This window comes from Prunus avium, chromosome 2 (assembly GCF_965620075.1).
Source record: "Prunus avium chromosome 2, drPruAviu1.hap1.1, whole genome shotgun sequence".
Taxonomy (NCBI): Eukaryota; Viridiplantae; Streptophyta; class Magnoliopsida; order Rosales; family Rosaceae; genus Prunus; species Prunus avium.
The window spans coordinates 39,968,650-39,991,363 of record NC_142285.1 but is presented as its reverse complement, the minus strand read 5'-3'; the positions used below and the strand labels follow the sequence as shown (position 1 = coordinate 39,991,363).

Genomic DNA, 22,714 nt, shown 5'->3' with positions numbered 1-22,714 from the left:
AAAAAGAAATATATATAAAAGAATTAATAGCTATTCATTAAGTAAAATATTTAAATATTCACTAAAGAAATAATAATTAAACACAATTACCAATTAAAGTAATTAAAAAAAAGGCTATGATATTACTTAATTACATATATTAAACCAAAGAAGTTGGCCCAAAAATGAAAGTAAAGAAACTAATTTTACATGTTTAAAATTAAAATAATGACAATAATAATTTTTTGTTTAGGTTTTTGTTTTTAAAAAGGCCATAAGACCTTTCCCGACGAAATTTCGTCGGCAAAGGTCTATCCCGACGAAAGGTCGTCGGATTAGACTTTTCCTGAAGAAATTTCGTCGGGAGAGGTATTTTCGTCGGGGCAAGTCTTATACCTTTGCCGACGAAATTTCGTCGGGAGAGATGTTATTCAAAAATAAATATAAATTTAGTATCTTTTAGGTCCAATAAATTTTCTTCTTAGTAATTAAATAATATCTTAGACTTATTTAATTATTATTTCTCGAGTGAATAATGAAATACTTTAATTAACTTAATGAACGGTAATTATTATTTTTATTTCATCAAATATTTAAATACAAATTATTCACTAAGTAAATAGTAATTAAAACGTAACTACTAAATAGAGTAATTAAAAAAGAGAAATCAAGATTATGCTATTCAACGGGTATAGCCGGGCGGCTATACTCTTTAAAATTTTCTTTTTTACTCAATAAATAATATCTTAGCCTTGTCTAAATACTTTCATTAGTGATTATGTTTTAATTATTATTTCTTTAGTGAATAATTAGCATTGAATATTCTAATAAAAATCCTAGAAATTTAGTTTTAGTACCCAAAATATTTTAGCATTCCAAGAATGGATTTTAGCCTCGAAAAAGGTTTGGGAACAATTTCGGAAGCTAGGGTTTTTGGTTCAAGACTTGGATTTACACAAACTAATTTTGTGAAAACAAAAATTTAAAACAAAGTCCACAAAAAGAAATATATATAAAAGAATTAATAGCTATTCATTAAGTAAAATATTTAAATATTCACTAAAGAAATAATAATTAAACACAATTACCAATTAAAGTAATTAAAAAAAAGGCTATGATATTACTTAATTACATATATTAAACCAAAGAAGTTGGCCCAAAAATGAAAGTAAAGAAACTAATTTTACATGTTTAAAATTAAAATAATGACAATAATAATTTTTTGTTTAGGTTTTTGTTTTTAAAAAGGCCATAAGACCTTTCCCGACGAAATTTCGTCGGCAAAGGTCTATCCCGACGAAAGGTCGTCGGATTAGACTTTTCCTGAAGAAATTTCGTCGGGAGAGGTATTTTCGTCGGGGCAAGTCTTATACCTTTGCCGACGAAATTTCGTCGGGAGAGATGTTATTCAAAAATAAATATAAATTTAGTATCTTTTAGGTCCAATAAATTTTCTTCTTAGTAATTAAATAATATCTTAGACTTATTTAATTATTATTTCTCGAGTGAATAATGAAATACTTTAATTAACTTAATGAACGGTAATTATTATTTTTATTTCATCAAATATTTAAATACAAATTATTCACTAAGTAAATAGTAATTAAAACGTAACTACTAAATAGAGTAATTAAAAAAGAGAAATCAAGATTATGCTATTCAACGGGTATAGCCGGGCGGCTATACTCTTTAAAATTTTCTTTTTTACTCAATAAATAATATCTTAGCCTTGTCTAAATACTTTCATTAGTGATTATGTTTTAATTATTATTTCTTTAGTGAATAATTAGCATTGAATATTCTAATAAAAATCCTAGAAATTTAGTTTTAGTACCCAAAATATTTTAGCATTCCAAGAATGGATTTTAGCCTCGAAAAAGGTTTGGGAACAATTTCGGAAGCTAGGGTTTTTGGTTCAAGACTTGGATTTACACAAACTAATTTTGTGAAAACAAAAATTTAAAACAAAGTCCACAAAAAGAAATATATATAAAAGAATTAATAGCTATTCATTAAGTAAAATATTTAAATATTCACTAAAGAAATAATAATTAAACACAATTACCAATTAAAGTAATTAAAAAAAAGGCTATGATATTACTTAATTACATATATTAAACCAAAGAAGTTGGCCCAAAAATGAAAGTAAAGAAACTAATTTTACATGTTTAAAATTAAAATAATGACAATAATAATTTTTTGTTTAGGTTTTTGTTTTTAAAAAGGCCATAAGACCTTTCCCGACGAAATTTCGTCGGCAAAGGTCTATCCCGACGAAAGGTCGTCGGATTAGACTTTTCCTGAAGAAATTTCGTCGGGAGAGGTATTTTCGTCGGGGCAAGTCTTATACCTTTGCCGACGAAATTTCGTCGGGAGAGATGTTATTCAAAAATAAATATAAATTTAGTATCTTTTAGGTCCAATAAATTTTCTTCTTAGTAATTAAATAATATCTTAGACTTATTTAATTATTATTTCTCGAGTGAATAATGAAATACTTTAATTAACTTAATGAACGGTAATTATTATTTTTATTTCATCAAATATTTAAATACAAATTATTCACTAAGTAAATAGTAATTAAAACGTAACTACTAAATAGAGTAATTAAAAAAGAGAAATCAAGATTATGCTATTCAACGGGTATAGCCGGGCGGCTATACTCTTTAAAATTTTCTTTTTTACTCAATAAATAATATCTTAGCCTTGTCTAAATACTTTCATTAGTGATTATGTTTTAATTATTATTTCTTTAGTGAATAATTAGCATTGAATATTCTAATAAAAATCCTAGAAATTTAGTTTTAGTACCCAAAATATTTTAGCATTCCAAGAATGGATTTTAGCCTCGAAAAAGGTTTGGGAACAATTTCGGAAGCTAGGGTTTTTGGTTCAAGACTTGGATTTACACAAACTAATTTTGTGAAAACAAAAATTTAAAACAAAGTCCACAAAAAGAAATATATATAAAAGAATTAATAGCTATTCATTAAGTAAAATATTTAAATATTCACTAAAGAAATAATAATTAAACACAATTACCAATTAAAGTAATTAAAAAAAAGGCTATGATATTACTTAATTACATATATTAAACCAAAGAAGTTGGCCCAAAAATGAAAGTAAAGAAACTAATTTTACATGTTTAAAATTAAAATAATGACAATAATAATTTTTTGTTTAGGTTTTTGTTTTTAAAAAGGCCATAAGACCTTTCCCGACGAAATTTCGTCGGCAAAGGTCTATCCCGACGAAAGGTCGTCGGATTAGACTTTTCCTGAAGAAATTTCATCGGGAGAGGTATTTTCGTCGGGGCAAGTCTTATACCTTTGCCGACGAAATTTCGTCGGGAGAGATTTTATTCAAAAATAAATATAAATTTAGTATCTTTTAGGTCCAATAAATTTTCTTCTTAGTAATTAAATAATATCTTAGACTTATTTAATTATTATTTCTTAAGTGAATAATGAAATACTTTAATTAACTTAATGAATGGTAATTATTATTTTTATTTCATCAAATATTTAAATCAGTGTTAATACCCTATACTGGAACTTTACAGTGGTAGACATTCATCAGAAATAGGATTTCAGAGGAAACAATCGGTGTTAGTACCACATACTGGAACTATACAGTGGTAGACATTCATCAGAAATAGGATTTCAAAGGAAACCAGCAGTATTAATACCCTATACTGGAACTTTACAGTGGTAGACATGCATCAGAAATAGGATTTTCAGAGGAAACAAGTAGTGTTATTACCCTATATTGGAACTTTACAACCATTAATCAGAATGACGGTAAACTAGCGAATAAAATACTGATAGTAAGCAATCAGTGCAATAGTGAAATCCAATATAGTTTCAAGATTTTGTCCTTGATTCGAATCTAAAATACTGTTATTACCCTAGACTGGAACTCTATAGCAATTAATCAAAATTAGAGTATAGGTTTGGTTTGTAAATGTCTGACCTTTGAAGCGTTTTCTTGTTGAAATTGTTCTCTGAAATTTTGTCTTGGTTTTGTAGGTGGAGGTCAGTGTGGTGTTTGTTTTTGAAAGTAGATCAAGCTTGGTGGTGGTTATGGAGTTTCGGTTTCGAGAGATGAAGAAGACGCTTTGATGAAGACGGTGACTGAAGGGACGTTTGGCAGAGATGGTTAATTGAAGTCGCGGGCTGGAAGTTATGGTTTTGTTTTCCATTTTTTTGAACGAAATTACGGTTTTCGAGATGGTAAAATCTTTGGGCTTTTTTATAAATTTGGGCTGGGGTGCTTTTTGAGTTTTTTTTTCTGTTGGGCTTGATAGTGACAGTGCTTGTAATTTATTGAAACTTCAACACTAATTTGTTATTTAATAAATGGGTTTTGGGTGTGTTTATGAAGTGTTTTCCATATGGGTTTTTTTTTATAATTTCAACCCCAATTTTGTGTATATTAGTGAAGCTCCCTTTAAAATATTCTATTTAAATAGTACAGCCGTGCGGCTATACTTTTAAAATTCTATTTAAAGAGTACAGCCGCGCGGCGATACTCTTGAAATTATCCTTTTAAAAAATTTCTTTTTTATTCATTAAATAATATCTTAGCCTTGTCTAAATACTTTCATTAGTGATTATGTTTTAAATATTATTTCTTTAGTGAATAATTAGTATTAAATATTTTAATAAAAATCCTAGAAATTTAGTTTTAGCACCCAAAATATTTTAGTATTCCAAAAATGGATTTTAGCCTCGAAAATTAAATTCAAGTCACAACATGATTCGATAATATCAACTGTTTGTTGGGGTTCGAAGAGAAGAGAAACTATCTACTCCTTAGTAGGCTTATGGTTAGAGTTCAAGGCTTAAGAAAGGTTTTGGAACAATTTCAGAACAATTTCGTGATTTGATAGTATAGCAGCGCGGCAATACTATGTAAATATTCGTTTAAATTTAAAGAGTATAGCCGCTCGGCTATACGATTTAAATATATAGCTGCTTGGCTATACGATTTAAATATATAGCTGCTCGGCTATACGATTTAAATATATAGCTGCTCGGCTATACTATTTAAATATTAGAATGTATTTAAAGCTATTTAAAATGTATTTAAAGCTATTTAAAATGTATTTAAAGCATATAGCCGCACGGCTATACTATTTAAATATTCGAATATATTTAAAGGGTATAGTTGCGCGGCTATACGATTTAAATATTCATATATAAATATAGCCGTGCGGCTATACTATTTAAAGCGTATATACACGCAACTATACTATTTAAATATTTCAAATATATTACAATAGTATAGCCGCGTGGCAATACCATTTAAATATTTGCATACATTTAAATACATCTATACTTTTTAAATACGTTTGAATGTTTAAACAGTATTGTCGTCCGGCTGTACTATTTAAAATTCAAAAGTGTATCATTTTTCGGAATTTTTCTTTGTTCTATAAATTTTAACGTGACAATTTTGTCAGATTATTGTAGGGTTTAACACTAAAATGCCACTTTAGCCCATTAGGCTAGAGTTATTTCTTCAATTATTTTATTTATACAAGCGATATTGGGGAATAGCCGATACGTCACATTCTAATTTTCGACTATTAGCCAATTGGGCTAGAGTTATTTCTTCAACTTTTAAAATGTATTCAGCTATATTGTTTTAATATATTCGAATTCATGACAATCAAAATTTCTGAAGCATTAAAATCGTAAAAAATATATATACTTCCTTCTTTATGTATTTGAGTGTGATTGAGTAGTAGTTGTGAGTTGTCTCTTTCCCTCTCCCATGTATAAACCTAGAAGAAACTAGGGAGGAGAGTTATTTTTTTGTTGGGGGTTAAAAAGAGTAAATACCAACAAGACTTTTTTTAGGACATGGAAAATTAGATTCAAAAACGCATTCATGGAGTGGCCTACCACTTTGGAACACTAAAGTCAGAAACCATCAAAAACTGGAAAAAAAAAGAAAGAAGAAAGAATCGAATTATGGAAATTACGATTCTCCAGTAGCACTGGTACCATTATCAATGTGTTAAACGATGGAGAAAGCCCAAAGTTTACAAATGAAGTCGTTTACTAAATTTTAGCTAACATTGAGGCTACTAGAAACAATTGCGAAATGAAAATAATAAATAAAATTCATGGACCTTTCACAAAATCCACTCTCTCTTTTTCTTCCTTTTTGTTTTGGCTCTTTCATTAGTTTTAGCGTTCCATGCAACAATAGATACTTCAATCTTCTATTCAAGCACAGGTGGAACATTGACTCTCCAAACTAGTCCCACTGAATCTCCCTATAAAAAGTCCAGCTGGAGGGATTTAATGTTGTCTTTCCATCAGCAGCAACAAGATCATATGGTGAATCCTCTGCAAATTCTAACGGCATGGATTTCCAGTGTAAGCTTGGCTTCCAGTCAGCTTCCCTCAGTACCTTCAGTATCTCTTCCACCACTATTTTGCTCCCTTCAGCAGATAAATGAATCCCATCTCTGGAAAAGATAAGCAAGATCAAGTTTCTTTATGCCGGGAAATAAGATACTAATTCAAACTACATGAAACAATAACTGATAGATTTAGTTCAGTATAAACGTCCATAATGACACCTTCAAAGAGATATCTTAACAGCAGTCAATAGATTTCATCCCTACTTCACATTGCTTCAAATCCTATGCCTAAGATCATCTGAAAGTTACCCACAACGGATGGAGGAATGAAGCCTTCTCTCTGGAGAGAGGACATTAAACATTTTTTCCCTCAAATAGATGGATCAAATAATATTGTATGAGCTATTGACTGAAAAACAAACATTCTTCACAACTGAATCAAAGAAGGGTCACAAGTCTGCTTAAAAGGGTTTGATTATGTGCCAGATAGGCACACCTGTAGCCAGACGCCTGCGATCTGTAGGTGTAATGGCAATCAACCATATAGATTATGGCTAATTATCAGTATAATCATCACTCCAGGAATAAATTACCGCTTTAGTAAAACCCCACTAGCAACACAGGGTGTGTGAGGAAACAAAGATATAATGTATATGAAAAAACTAAAGTATTAGGCAGGGCAATTGATGATGTAAAAGCTATATAATACAAATGTCAAAGTTGAGCGTATTAGCAAAAATGTGAGAGCAATATGGCCAAGTTAACTTACGTAAAACAAGCGTTCAACCAGTCATCTGTTTTCTGAAATGCAGTAAAAAGATCAACAACCTTGATATCCATTTCCTGGCACAGCTTTATACAAGCTTCCGAATACTGTTGGCATAACTCGTTTGTTCTTACTATCTCGCTGAAAATCCCGCTGTTTTCAAAGAGGAAAAACAAGATTTACAATGGGAATTGTGTCATAGACATATGCAAAGATAAACTGTAATTACAAGAGTGGCATCCGAGCACCTTGTATTTCCACGAATTATCGCCTCATTCACAGGAGGACAACTAAGAAAAATGGCCCGTGTTGAGGCTGAAAGGCTCTGCTTTCAAATATATATGTGTTAGAATGCATTAAATTATTCTCAGTTAGATATGCGAGCAGGATACTCTCATTTCAGGATGGCCCTACAGTTGCAACAAAACCAGAATCGAATTATTGCAACTACATATGAAAACATGTGTTTTCCATTATTCTTGATAATGAATCAAATTCATCTTCAAAAGTTCAAGAGTCATCCCTTTCAGGAATCTATAGCTCTAATTAACGGAAACACTGAATTATTTTGATTGTGAAAAAAAGTACCTTCACATGACTTGCAATCTTTCTCATGTTGTCAATGTATTCAGGAAGTGGTACATGAGGGCCTAGGCCAGATGAATGAGGCCCCATAGAATCATTACCGCCAAAATATACAATCACCAAAGAAGGTTGCACAGCAGCATCCTAGAATAAGAACACAAATGCATCAGTCGAGTCAGAGCACGCTGTGTACATTATTGAAGCCTAAATAATTGACTAGAAAAGAAATAGCCTAAACAAAGAAAAATCTAAGTTTGCAATCTTATAATACACAAAAGGATGCGATTTACCGTTGACCGAAAAACAAAACAAAAATGTGACCGGACAAACAATCTAGTTTGCACATGTTAAATTCTTATAAAACATTATAATCAGAAGAAACATGACCAGACACCATAGATGCATAATACTTAATGTTGGTGAATTAATCTTTCGATCCAACACAACACAACCCATCTCGTGTTTCACTTTGACAAAGATTTTATTTGTTTACCATTGTTCTCCAAAGATGCTACCATTACAATTATTGTCTGTGATATTCTAATACTTACAATAATTATATTATAAAGAAACTTAATCAAGCACATAGTGAAAAGAATATTATTGTGTTAGTCAAGTAAGTTAGGCAAGTAAGTTAGGCAAGTCATAATTAGGCAAGTCATAGTTAGGCAAGTCTTAGTTAGGTATGTTTACATTTTCCATGTTTTAGGGAGACACAAATCCTGGAAATGCTCCATGGTTTTGTATACTTGTTTGTAACTAATAGTTACCCTTTCTACATTGTGTATAAATATCTCCATGATAGCAATACAAAGATATAAGGGAGAATTCTCTGCAAAACATCTATTATTCCTCACTCTTTACTCTCTCAATTACACTATATTTGACATGGTATCAGAGCAATCGATTTTGGTTGCCTCTGCATAACCTTATCCTTGCCTAATCTCTACTTACCCTTGCTCATACTTTGCTGCTGTATTGCTCCTACCTCTACCCTTGCCTTGCCTCTACACTTTGCTGAAAATTGTGCTCTTGTTTGCTGAAGTTCTAAGCTATCTTCCGCTGCATCTCTTTACCTCTTTCCTGTACCAATTTTCCAGCACCAATTTTTCCTCTTCCCAGCATCAATCTCTTCACCTATTTACCTCATGGAAGACACCACCAACTCCACTGCCGACTCCTCTAAGATCGACTCCACCAAAAGCGACTCCACAACTCCACCACTCCGGTCCTCTCATGATTACTCTCAAATTACTCCTGATAAGTTGGATGGGTCCAACTATCCTGCATGGTCTCGTAGTGTTCGCTTGGCCATCACTGCTCGTCGTATGGCTGGTTTCATTAATGGTAAAAAAATTGCACCTGCCATTGATGATCCTAGCTATGAAACTTGGGATGAAGACAACTGTTTGGTGCAGTCATGGCTCCTCAATTCCATGACCAAAAATGTACGTGCCTTATTTGACCATTGCTCAACGGCTTATGCGGTGTGGGATGCATCTCGGAAGACTTACACTGTTACTCAGAATAGCTCCAAGTTGTACCAACTCCGTCGCCAGTCCGTCACCACCTCTCAAAATGGTGAGCCTGTGAATGTCTTCTATGAAAAGTTACACATCATATGGCAGGAAATTGACAGCCTCCGTCCCTGCAAACATACCAATCCCGATGATGTGGCTCTTCATCAACAAGCACTTGAAGTTGAACGTGTGTACGATTTTTTGGGAGGACTCGATCCCAACTTTGATTCCGTTCGTAGTCGGATTCTTGCTATGAACCCGCTTCCAGCAGTCATTGAAGCTTATGCACTTGTGGTAGAAGAAGATAACCGACAATCCTCCATGCTTGGCGGGGGAAGTGCAATGGCCGTCAAGCCCTATCGACCACCACACCGTACGTCCTCCGGATTTCCCCCCCGGGGTCCCAAAACTGACGATGCAAAGGGAACTCAGAAGTGCACTCATTGTGGTGGTAATCATCTTGTTGAGAAGTGCTTTAAGCTTCATGGTTATCCTGAGTGGTGGGATGCTCTCAAGTCCCGCAACAAAACTCCCAAGGCAGCATGTGTTATAACTACCGATGCTTCTCCATCTTCCACTCTACTTTCTGACTCCGAATCAGGTACACGACCCACTACATGGATAATTGATACAGGTGCCACTGATCATATGACTTTTGACTCTACTATGTTTTCCACATTATCTTCTAAGTCTTGTCATCCATACATTACTAGTGCCAATGGAGTTCCTTCTAATGTTGCTGGTGAAGGAACTATATCACTTTCCCCTTCCTTATCTTTATCTCATACACTACTTGTTCCCTCCATCAATTGCAATTTGCTGTCTGTTGGAAAATTACTTGACTCACATAATTGTTATGCCACATTCTATCCTTCCCATTGTATTTTTCAGGACCTCACGACTCACGCGACGATTGGGCATGGTAAACGAAGAGGGGGGTTGTATTCCTTGACGGTATCTCCACCACCAAGGGCAGCTCATACTCATAGTTCCAGCTCACAAGCTCGAAATCAACACCAGATTTGGCTCTGGCATCGTCGTCTAGGGCATCCATCATTTGGCTATCTTCAACGTTTGTTTCCGTCTTTGTTTCGTGGCTTAGATAATCACCAGTTTCAGTGTGAAACCTGTGTATTGGCCAAAAGCCATCGAACTGTTTTTCCCTTAAGTGATAATAAGACAGAATTTCCTTTTGATTTGGTTCACTCTGATGTTTGGGGTCCTGCTAAAGTCTCTTCCAATGGCAAAAGATGGTTTGTTACATTTATTGACGATTGCACTCGCATGACTTGGGTATACTTACTTGCTCATAAAAGTAATGTTTCCGCTGCAATCCGTGAATTTCATGCTATGATTACCACACAATTCCAAGCCTCCATCAAAGTATTCCGGTCTGATAATGGTGGGGAATATGTGAACAAGGTCTTGGAACAATTTTTTCGAGACCACGGCATCATTCATCAAACCTCCACACCTTTTACTCCACAACAAAATGGTGTCGCAGAGCGAAAGAATCGACAATTACTTGAGGTTGCTCGTGCATACATGCTGGATCAATCGGTCCCTCACTACTTATGGGGACATGCCCTCCTTTCTGCAGTCTATGTCATTAATCGAGTGCCTAGTAGTGTTTTGAAGTTTGAAACTCCACTGAACACCTTGGCTCGTCACGTCTCTCTTCCTACAGTCCTCAAGTTGCCTCCTCGCATATTTGGTTGTGTTGTATATGCTCATGTTCCATCTCATCAAAGAAGTAAACTGGACCCTTGTGCCATTCGTTGTGCGTTCGTTGGGTATGGATCAAATCAAAAAGGATACAAGTGTTACCATCCTCCTACTCGCAAGCTCTTTGTCACTATGGATGCCACATTCCATGAAGATTTATCATACTTTAAAAATGTTACGCCCCCTTCTCTTCAGGGGGAGAGGAGGAATGAAGAGAAGGAAAACAAGGCTCAAGAAGAAAATCAAGTCTGTTCAAAAGCGACCGGTCGCCCGGACCTCAGCGACCGGTCGTCGTGCTCCAACAACACTGAAAATCGTCCTGAAACGACCGGTCGCCTCCCAGAAACGACCGGTCGCTTTTTCACAGAGTCAAAAATGCCGGAAACGACCGGTCGCCTTCCAGAAACGACCGGTCGCTTTTTCACAGAGTCAAAAATGCCGGAAACGACCGGTCGCCTTCCAGAAACGACCGGTCGCTTTTGTACAGATTCAGAAACGACCGGTCGCCCAGAAGCCAGCGACCGGTCGCCGAGACTTGAAACTGGATATCTGGACAGCAATGAAGGTACAGAAACATTATCGTTCTTATTTGGTGAAGATCCCGGAGATGACAATCCAAATGTTTGCTGTGATCAACTACAAAATACAACCCCTTCTTCTCAACCATCGGACCAATCGTCTCGTGATGAAGAAACACTCGAGGTAATTCCCGAACCACCTAATCCTATACCATACACTCTCCCACCTAGGACCACTAGAGGAAAACCCAAACCTCAATATTGTCCTGACCTTGCTGCCAAGTCTAAATATCCCATTAATAACCATGTTTCAACTCATAGATTGTCAAAGTCATATGCATCATTTGTCAATCAATTATCTACTGTATGTGTTCCAAATAAGTGGCAGGATGCTATAACAGATTCCAGATGGGCTGAAGCAATGGCAATTGAAATGGAAGCTCTGAAAAAGAATTCTACATGGGAGATGGTTCAGTTACCACAAGGGATGAAACCAGTTGGATGTCGGTGGATATACACTGTTAAATACAAAGCTGATGGATCCATAGACAGATACAAAGCTCGATTAGTAGCCAAAGGGTATACACAAACATATGGAATTGACTACCATGAGACATTTGCACCTGTTGCCAAGATCAACACTGTTCGTGTTCTAATGTCATTGGCTGCAAATCTTGATTGGCCACTACTGCAGTATGATGTAAAGAATGCGTTCCTTCACGGGGACTTGCAAGAAGAAGTGTATATGGAACCACCACCAGGGATCTCTACGACATTCGGTCCCAACACCGTTTGCAAGCTGAAAAAATCACTATATGGGCTCAAGCAGTCGCCACGAGCTTGGTTTGGAAGATTCACTGATTCCATGAAGCGTTTTGGATACTCTCAGAGTCACTCGGATCACACTTTATTCTTAAAGCGTCGTGGTAACAAACTGACGGCCCTCATCATCTATGTTGATGATATGGTGGTTACCGGTAATAACAATGAAGAAATGAAGAATCTGCAGAAGCTCCTTGCTAGTGAATTTGAGATGAAGGACTTGGGTGAGTTACAATATTTCCTTGGCATAGAAGTTGCTAGATCAAAACATGGCATATTTCTATCCCAACGAAAATATGTGTTAGATTTGCTAACAGAAACTGGAATGCTTGATTGCAAGCCAGCTGACACACCTATTGAGCAGAACCACAAGTTAGGGATGTATCCAGATCAAGTACCCACTGACAAAGAAAGGTATCAAAGGTTAGTTGGGCGACTGATCTATCTGTCACACACACGCCCCGACATAGCTTATGCTGTAAGTATGGTGAGTCAGTTTATGCATCAACCGAGTGAGACACACATGAATGGAGTAACTCGGATTCTGAGGTACTTGAAGGCTGCCCCTGCAAAAGGATTAATGTTCTCCAAACATACACATATGTACCCGGAAGGATACACAGATGCTGATTGGGCAGGATCCATCACAGATAGACGGTCTACATCTGGATACTTTACATTTGTGGGTGGCAACTTAGTCACTTGGAGAAGTAAGAAACAAAAAGTTGTGGCTAGATCAAGTGCTGAAGCAGAATTCAGGGGAATGGCTCAAGGAGTGTGTGAATTGCTCTGGTTACGGAGATTACTGAAGGATCTTGGAGTTAAACCCTTAAAAGCTACAAACTTGTACTGTGACAATAAAGCTGCTATCGAGATAGCACATAACCCAGTACAACACGACCGTACCAAACATGTGGAAGTCGACCGACACTTCATCAAAGAAAAGCTTGAAAGTGGTATAATTAAGTTTCCGTTTGTAAACTCGGAAAACCAACTTGCCGACATTCTGACAAAGGCCGTATCAAGTAAAGTTTTCTATGCCTCACTTGACAAGTTGGGCATGCGTGATATCTTTGCACCAACTTGAGGGGGAGTGTTAGTCAAGTAAGTTAGGCAAGTAAGTTAGGCAAGTCATAATTAGGCAAGTCATAGTTAGGCAAGTCTTAGTTAGGTATGTTTACATTTTCCATGTTTTAGGGAGACACAAATCCTGGAAATGCTCCATGGTTTTGTATACTTGTTTGTAACTAATAGTTACCCTTTCTACATTGTGTATAAATATCTCCATGATAGCAATACAAAGATATAAGGGAGAATTCTCTGCAAAACATCTATTATTCCTCACTCTTTACTCTCTCAATTACACTATATTTGACATATTGCAGCTAATGAAAGCATAATACCTTGGGGAAAACTTGATCTAGGACCTCTACAGCTCGCCGTGAATTCCAACCAAAGTAACCACGCAACAATATGTCTGCCTGAAACAAATAAAAAACCCAACAAGATGGGATGAAACAATTAAAATTTAGAATGAGATTCTGAAAACCAAGTGAACCATATAAGAAAGAGCCTTTAAAGATGAGAAATTTGATAGCTGGGTTTGAAGTTTGACAGGGAAAAATCGAAACTTGAAAGCAACATTAACGACCCAAGTGAGAAAAAACAGGGGTAGAGACAGAACTCGACGAGAGTAGATGTCAGAGAGAATGGCACCCCAACCGCCGTGGTCGTAGCTCATCTGGACTATGGAGGATCCGAACAGAACAAACAGAGGCCTCGCCGGTCCTACCATCTCTCTCAGTCTCTCTAAAAGGACGAGCCGTGTAAGCTAAGCGGTTGAATCACTGGGCTGGATGGAGGAGAATGTTAGGATGAACAGTACCACTACCACCTGCACCTGGGTGTGGGAGCTCCTAATATTCTTTTCTTTTCTTTTCTTTCCGTTTGTGGTTATATAAAAGGAGTGACATTGGCACATTGCCATGATAATATGACGTACAGTTTTGGTATTATGGTTGGCCATTGACCTGAAACAAATTAAACATTATAAAATAAAATAATATTTTAATTCACAGTGGGAGTTAGGAGTTAATATTCTTCCCTCACATTGCAAAAGGTAGGCAACTTTTCAAACTTCCACTAATTTAACCGTCGAAGAATCGTTGATAGGACTACATGAAATCACACCCTAAGCAATCAGCCAATGGAAATCCACAAAAAGCATAATTATTTTATTATTTTATAAAGCCAACACTTGAGATGTGGCCTCTTGCCAATCAACTTAAACCAAAGAAAAATACTTCCCCCCTTATCATGTAAGTAATAGAAATTTCTACATTCCTGCTAATAGTAGTGTGACATATGTATATATGTCAAACTATTATTTTTGAATTATGTGTGTGTTTTTTATGAATTATTTTTGCATAGCATATATGTCAAACTATTATTTACAATAAGGAGTATCCTTATAGGAAAAGAGGCAAACAGTATCCTAAATCAAATACCTTGACCCTTGCGAACAAAATAAAATAAAGTTAGAGATAGAAAGGGCGTAGGTATGGAGAAGGTGAAAGCTGGTAAATACTAAATAGGTCACCAAACTTCGCTGACCAACTACCCATTCACATTTAATGTCCCTTATGACTTGTGTTTTTTTTTTGTACCTTTTTTTATATATATATATAAAATCTGTTTTTGATGGGGACTTGTTTATATTCACGTACCAACTATCAACCAGCCTATGAATGAACAAAGATTTGATCATTCATTGGCTTTCAATACCCACCGTCAGATAAAGCCTTTCATTTTTTTCACTGCTAGGTAAAAGTTAGATGGAATGCAATCGGGGTTCGAATTGGACAAGTATAACATGAACCCATGAAGGTGTTTAGTGTGTCCCTTTCTCCTTAAGTTTTCTTTGGAGGGTGATATAATTCCATGGAAGGGTGAAGCAAAGTTTGCAGCTTTTGTCGTTAAAGTTCACTATCCAAAATGTACCATAATTATACACACCCAACCAAGAATTTATCAGCAAACAAAAGTAGAAGTAGACAATAGTTTAGTCGATTGGACAACCATCGGAAAGGGACAATAAAGCCTACCGGAATTAATAAGCCAACCACCACCAGAAGAGACATGTATGCCATGTGTTCCCAGCTATTCTATTCTTGCTCTGAATAAGGAAAGGTTTACCTGATTCTGCAACCAAACAAACCCTTTTGCTACGGGGGCACATGGCGCATAGCATACCCAATGCATGTGTGATTTTCGATGACCAGAGGAAGAGGTTATGATATAACTCATATAAAAAAAAAAAAAAAGTCTAAAAGTTCTCTGTGCGTATAAGCACATAACTAATATCTCTGATGCAGTGTCCATACAGTTCTCCCTTGATGGGGGTTCTATAAAATTGATCAGATCCAGAGAACATTGAGAGTTATTATACATAAAAGAAAAATGATACAAAACATTTCATTTATTCCTTCCGATGCCTTGAAAAAATGGTCTATCAATCCATGATCGGAGACCCTGTGTGTAATGGAGAGGCTTGATCTATGGAGACAAAGAATGTGTGTGCCCATTTTTGGGTGACGAACAAAGAAATAATTATAGTTTCCTTAGTTTGTGAGTTATAGAAATTGAGTTTGCGCAGTACTTTTTCAGTTTCTCCAAGACAAAGATTTCCTGCCTTGTAGAAGCCACAAGGCTACTTGCATTGTAAAAAGTCGAGCTTCCAACAGAATTTTGTCTAACCAAGCACTCAACCAATGCAGGAAGGATCTCTTTTGTGATAGCTTTGCCTCAATGACTGCTTCAGAGGAAACCCTTCCAATGATCATGAATGTCTCAAGAGAAGGTACCTGCAACTGTTTGAGAAGCATTTCAGGTTCAAGGTCAAAAGTCAAAAATTAAAAGTAGAAGACAGCTCAAACTATGGAGACAATAAAAACCCTTATTGACTGAAATCCGACTCACAGGATGTGACAAAATTTGATACAACTTTAGAAAGCCATATAGTTAAACTCTGCAGCTACAAAATGGGGCACATAAATCATTGGGGTATCAAGCCAGATACATGCTCTATTCCAACCACTCACGCATTGTCAGGACATTTGACATACATCTTAGGTAGACAGCAAAAAAGGCTACATGCACTCACAACAGCAAGTTGAAAAACAAGCTTATCTTACTATAATCAGGTTTTCAAGAGTAACAGCACTAAAAAGGTAATAACAAAGTAATACCAGAGCATTGCTAACTGATCGTAAACAATCATTTGTCTTCAGCATTAAAAGAATCACGCGTGGCAGCCTCCTCAAAAGCTCTGAGATTTGAGAGAAATACTGAGAAGCATACATCTGGCAGACAAAACATTAAGGTACGTTTAAACAGGTGAGAGTGATAAACTATCATTTAAATACCATCCACATCAACAACAGTTTTAATTGCGAGGAGTACAAGGCTCCTCACTGAGGCTAGAACTGAATCAGCAACATTGTAACAGCATATAACTCGGGTACCAAAAATTACAAACATCGTGAAAGCACTGAACCCATTGCAAGAGCTCACCTGCAGTTCTGAACGGTCACTTTCGCTGCCCTGTATAACCAAATGATCAACAGCTGGGTCAATGACCCTATTCCAAGGCCTCATAGTAAGAATCCCTGCAAATAATGCATACAAATCCTTTCCAGCACCTAATTTTGCACTATTTTCTTTTATTGCATTGGCATCAGCAAAAATCAAAGCCTGCAACAATCATAACAACATAGAGAACACAGCAAAGTAAGTTGCTACAATATGGAAGAAAACTATTCCAAGAAAAAAAACGGTGTACCTTCCACAGTTTAGCATAGTTAGTTCTGGTCTCAAAGTCAAGCTCTTTATACAGACCATGGTCTAGAAGTACCAACTGTGGTTTTTTCTTGCCTGTACATGGGAAGGTGAGGAAAAACTATTTGAGTTGGGCATGGTCTACATAATGTTCCAAATAATAAAAAAAAGCTCAATGGGCATAATATCCACCAACTGTATGAGTAAAACAGAGATGTAATACACTTCACAGTCAAGTCAACAACATCCGATTCTACATGAACTTCTGAAATAATATTTCTCAGGGTTTAGAGAACATAGAGACATGAATTTTCAACTACTGATGACCTGGCTATATTATGCTTCATACTTATGACCACAAAGTGCATCTACTTATGACAAACTATCACTATCACGTAAGTTTTGGAAACCCAAATATGATTGAAAACACACAAATACTACCAAACAAGTTTTTTCAGCAGTATTGTAGTCATCCTCGTGATTCAGATGCTTAGCACGATAAAGATATCATGAAAGATGATATGCCAACTTGCTCTCAGAAAAGCGCAGTGGGTATTATAATTGTATAAAAGCCAGGCTACGGTTTACTTTCGGTTGTGGTTACTAAAAAGCAAAACTAAAATCACATTACTATAAAAATTCTCAAATGATAACCTCAACAATGCAGGAGAGTCTCACCTAGAATGCTCTTTCCACTATAAGGCAGAGGACGGACTAACAAGTTGGCAGCATGTGGGTCACAATGCACAAACCCGTGTTTGAACATCATTTCTGCAAAAGTTTCACTAACCTGCATGAAGTACATCAATTCTTAGTTTCTTTTCTTGCACAACTTGGTCAGAATATATCCTCACAAGGAAATTGAAGCACATACAATGAAAACATAAAGGGGGCACAAGAGTCCAAAACCAGCCTTTACTGAGGGTCTATCTATTTAGCTTCAAACTTCAACAGTAGACCCGAGGATTTGAGCAAAAGGAAAAAAGATAAAAGAAAAGAAACTCATAGACCCAACGTTGTGGTTCCAATGTCCTAATACCTTAATTCATTTTGCACAGTCAAATCAATTTGCACTATTATATAATCTACTGCTGTAGTCAACTGATGATGAAAGGGATCTTTAAGAAGCAAATGTAATTCTGAATGAAACCAAACAAATTTTTAGAAAACATGATTGTCTAAATATAGATTGTCAGAATTTGACATGAAGCTCATGGACTTACTAATCTTGCAACTTCATCAGGTCGAATTCCAAGTCTTTTAATGGTCTTCACATCATTTACTTGTGCGCCGTCCATAAATTCCATGGTTAACAACTTTGAGGTACTTAGATTCCAATACACCTTTGGTGCATATACATAAGCTGCAATATGAGGAGAAAGCTTCTGAAAGTTTTCCAAGCATTTCTCACTGTTCTTGGCCTCGTTTATGAAATCTAGTTCCTGATTGCCACAATCACATATGATCAAATGTCAAGAAAGCTACAGAAAATACTAGGTAACACATATTTGTAGTGATAGAGAACAACTTCTTGGTTAAGATGAGGTCCAAAGTCCACATGTTCTCTATCACTGGCATATTAAGAAAATACGTTTTGTGCCAACAGAAACTTATGAACATATAAACATTTTAGACTAATAGACATATAATGTGGACAAATTTCTACAAGTTTACAAAGAATCCAATCAAGGGTGAGAGATATTTAAGCAACTTGCCTTTGGTAAACTTTCACGCATCTCATCAATCAACCACCTGTTCATGAAAGTAGGAATTAAAAAACAGCAACAATTACCACAAAATCTTTCATTTCTAAGCATGTAAGCAAGATCTATGCTTTGTCAGCAAGTCGAACATGGTAGCATTTTCATTAATAAGAAACTAGTCAAGACAATTAACAGGTATGAAAGCTTTGGCAGAACTACCTGTAATCAAAAGAAGGGAAAATCCGGTGTAGGGTGTTCACAATAAAATCCACAGTAGCACAGTCTGCAGCTGCAGTATCTGTCATATGAGTGTGCTGAACCTGAAAGTTGAAAATTATTTGGACAGAGAAAGGAAACTCTAATAAGAAAGATGCATGTTTTAAAATTTTGAATAAATCTGAATGACTACTTGGTTGCACCTAGCAGTAAAAACCCTTATGTGAGTTAAAATTGACAACTGGGACCTTCACAGCCACTTTTTCGCCATCATGATTGCGAGCGACATGGACTTGTGCAAGGGAAGCACTTGCTATTGGAACAGGATCAAATTCAGCAAAAATCTGCATTCAAAAGGCTTATCTCAGAACACGAACAAAACCGCTGTGAAAATTCATCAAAGCGAAAACTATTGAAATTCATCAAAGCAAAAAATCATCAAGTAGCTGATAGAGAATTGAGCATTTAAGAGAGCTTAAACAGCATGTTTGCACGTATGGGATACTAAGATAAACACGTACAACCAAGATTACATACTTTATCAGGCGTATCTCCAAGCTCTTTCTTGACGACCTCACACACTTGTTCGTATGAAGAAACTGGACATTTGTTCAACATGGAATCCCTCATTGTCTGTACATACTCTTGGGGTACCAAGTATTCCTGTATAAAATTGAATCAACACAATAACCAATCAGCTTCAATTGCTTTCAATCAAGACATACTGTTCTGATTGAAAATTAAGCTAGCTCTACCCTAGCTCATTTCAAATTCAACATAAAACACATAATTACAGTAGTTACATTTCCATTTTCTGTATGTATAACTAACAGAGCGTAATTCTTCAAGAATTTGAAAGCATACCAGCTGTCCAAGGTGTTGACCGAGCTTGATATATATGCCTCCATTGCTGAAACATAATTCTTGAAGTTTACGTGCAGACCTCAGGTGAACTTCATGCTTAGTTTTTTCCCTCTCACCGCTTCCTTCAGGCAGTCCCCACAGTGAATACTCATAATCTAACCACAAAGAAATCTGAAACTCTATTAGAATCTAATTTTCACTTAAATTTAATGAATCTGATGCAACTAACTTCAAAACAACACAAAAATTCACAATTAAGCTAAAGCCTTAGCTTTCCACCAAAAAAAAGTTAAAGCTAAGGCACATAATGCTCGACTGACTGTAATGCTAGAACGACGACGTATTGTGAACCCTAAACGCTAATATTGAGCATTGCTTGGAGGAAATGGAGAGTTTATGGGGGTGAAGTGAGGGTACCGAAGGCGATGGCAGTGGCTGTCATGGCGTCGCGAATAAGGCGAGGGGGAACGGTTGTGTAGAGCTTCAAAGTCATTGAGGGGTCGTCGGAGGTGGCTACGTTCGCCGCCGCTCCGCCGCCGATGAGCGCGGTCGCCGACAGAGCGAGCTTCGTTCGAGCGCCCCATAAGGATCGAGTGGCCATGTCGTTGGGCACGTCGCGTTGCTAAAAGAGGCGAAGGTCGCGAGGGAAATAAATAGAATAGAAGGTTCGCAACGGTGACGTTTGTTATTTTGTTGTCCAAATTTTAGTATCATATTGGTCTGATGAAGCTATTGGCTAGCCCGTTTAGCTTTGCTATAATCCAACATTTGAGTGGACCGAAAAGAAAAAACGTTTTAGCGGGCTTTTGGGTTGGCTGATCTTGGTTTATAGACACCCCAAGTGAAATTCTAAGTTTAGAAGGACATGTCATAGTATTAATTGGCTCCTTAATAAGGAAGGAAAAATAATTTTTTCTTACAAGTCGGATTTTAGGGAAGGATTCTACTCATGGGCTCTTAACAATTGGTATATGAGCTAGGTTTCACTATGTAATTGAGCCTGATTTCACCGAAAAGGATGATCTATAGGCTAGATTAAGATGCTCGGTATTAATGTATTGACATAATATCACTAATAGATGAGTTAAGTCTTGTCAAAGGAAGGAATGGGCTATCATCGGGCCAATATCGATAGAGTGGGCCAACAAGAACATTGGTTACGAAAGTATGGTTGAATATTAGAATTCAATATCCTACATTGGAAAAATAATATATCCTATAGTGATTTAAGAGCTCTTGAGCACCTTCCTTTATAAGTTAATTTTTATGGGAAAGTTCTACTCATGGGCTCTAAACAATTGATAATATGATATAGAAGAATGAGCCAGTATTTTCCATTGATTTATAAGTTGGGAAAATAAAAAGAATTCTATTTCCATCCAAGTGTTTTCTGGATATCCACCCCCAACTTGTTTGTCCAAATTTATCAACTCTCAATCTTCGTCAGTTTGATGGAGAGTGCTTAGGCTTCTTTATGAAGAAAAAAAACACATTGCATACACTCCATTATTTGCTAAATAATTTGAAAAAACCTTCCCTCCAAAATGATTGTGTTGGCGCAGCCATCATATTATGTTTATGAATTGACAAAAGGGCATGAGCAGAGCCAGCCAGGTTTGTCTTTTCCATTCTTATCTTATCTTTGCCATCATAATTAAAAATCTTTAAAACAAAAGGAAGGATTATATAACCCCAAAAAAAACATTAATAACAGGCTACATATTTCATGACTCATGCGTGACCTAATCCCTCCCCTACTCTATGTGTCCATTATAATATTTTACGCAACATGTTCATATCCACACTCAAAATTCGTGTCCATCACTCCATGCGTACACGAGCCACACTAAATTAACAACAAATAATCAAGAAAATGGTAAGTTGCGCGACATGCCACATCCCACCTTTGCTTTTTCTAGAAAATGTCTATAATATTTATTATTATTATTATTATAAACTAATTTAACTTAACATCCCATCCAAATCAAAATTCTCCGCGTGCTGTACGCGTTATGAGCATAAATAGAACCCCAATCCGTATTAAGCCAAGGGCCACACCTCATTTTTCTAGAGGGGACATGCTTTTCATTCTTTTGTTTTCTACTTTTCCTTCATTCTTTTTTGCGTGTTTGTAGACAACTCCGAGGCTGGTACGTGTTTGGCCAATGTCACCAATTAATTACCAATGTGAATAAGGTATCTACAAAAGTCAATCTCAATGTTCTGGAACAATGTGTAAGGCAAATTTATTTTCGTTAAGGCATGTAAGGCTTACAATACATAATTGTTAAATTTCACGCAAGTGATGAACGCTAACAAAACCCATATCACGAAAATACCTCATTGGACAGTCACAATGTGAAAAAAGAAGTATTGGTTTGTGCTTTTGGCTAACAATCTTTACGATGTCTACAAAGTCAATCTTACTCTTACTGGTGTTGTTTAAATTTATGGTATCATTTGTATGTAAGCTACCTATGATTATTGCCTGCCTTGTGATTCCTTCTGGAACAATGTTTGATGTGATCTGTCTCTCTCTCTCAGTCATTGTAATTGTGGCAATACAATTCAATTTCCAGTCTCACAGGGTGGGAAGGTCCCCCTTTTGTTTCATAGTGTGCACAAACGCGGATTTTCATGGAATCGGATTCCAAACGTTGTCTTGTCCCATGCATTCTCATGAAAATGTCATCTAGAAACCTACAAACTAGTTATGTAACCAACCGACAAGTAATAACTCAAGCACGAAGGAAACTCTAATGATGCGGTAACGTGTTAGAATATAAGTGAATGTGAAATTTCTA

At 36.2% G+C, this 22,714-nt stretch overlaps 2 protein-coding genes across 2 annotated transcripts; both read right to left on the bottom strand.

The window, feature by feature from the left end:
- Positions 1-5,940: 5,940 nt before the first annotated feature.
- LOC110749707 (GDSL esterase/lipase CPRD49) lies at positions 5,941-14,257 on the bottom strand. The gene is made up of 6 exons (XM_021949869.2): positions 13,976-14,257; positions 13,695-13,772; positions 7,710-7,850; positions 7,370-7,446; positions 7,125-7,274; positions 5,941-6,460 (listed from the first exon to the last, which is right to left on the bottom strand). Exons 1-6 carry the CDS (start codon positions 14,084-14,086, stop codon positions 6,247-6,249), a joined length of 771 nt encoding a protein of 256 aa, XP_021805561.1. The 5' UTR covers positions 14,087-14,257; the 3' UTR covers positions 5,941-6,246.
- Positions 14,258-15,615: 1,358 nt separating this feature from the next.
- ATH9 (ABC2 homolog 9) lies at positions 15,616-20,586 on the bottom strand. The gene is made up of 12 exons (XM_021949861.2): positions 20,328-20,586; positions 19,911-20,065; positions 19,584-19,709; positions 19,295-19,390; positions 19,050-19,150; positions 18,843-18,879; positions 18,351-18,569; positions 17,806-17,917; positions 17,132-17,223; positions 16,864-17,043; positions 16,539-16,652; positions 15,616-16,160 (listed from the first exon to the last, which is right to left on the bottom strand). Exons 1-12 carry the CDS (start codon positions 20,509-20,511, stop codon positions 15,954-15,956), a joined length of 1,623 nt encoding a protein of 540 aa, XP_021805553.1. The 5' UTR covers positions 20,512-20,586; the 3' UTR covers positions 15,616-15,953.
- Between the last annotated feature and the right edge of the window lie 2,128 nt (positions 20,587-22,714).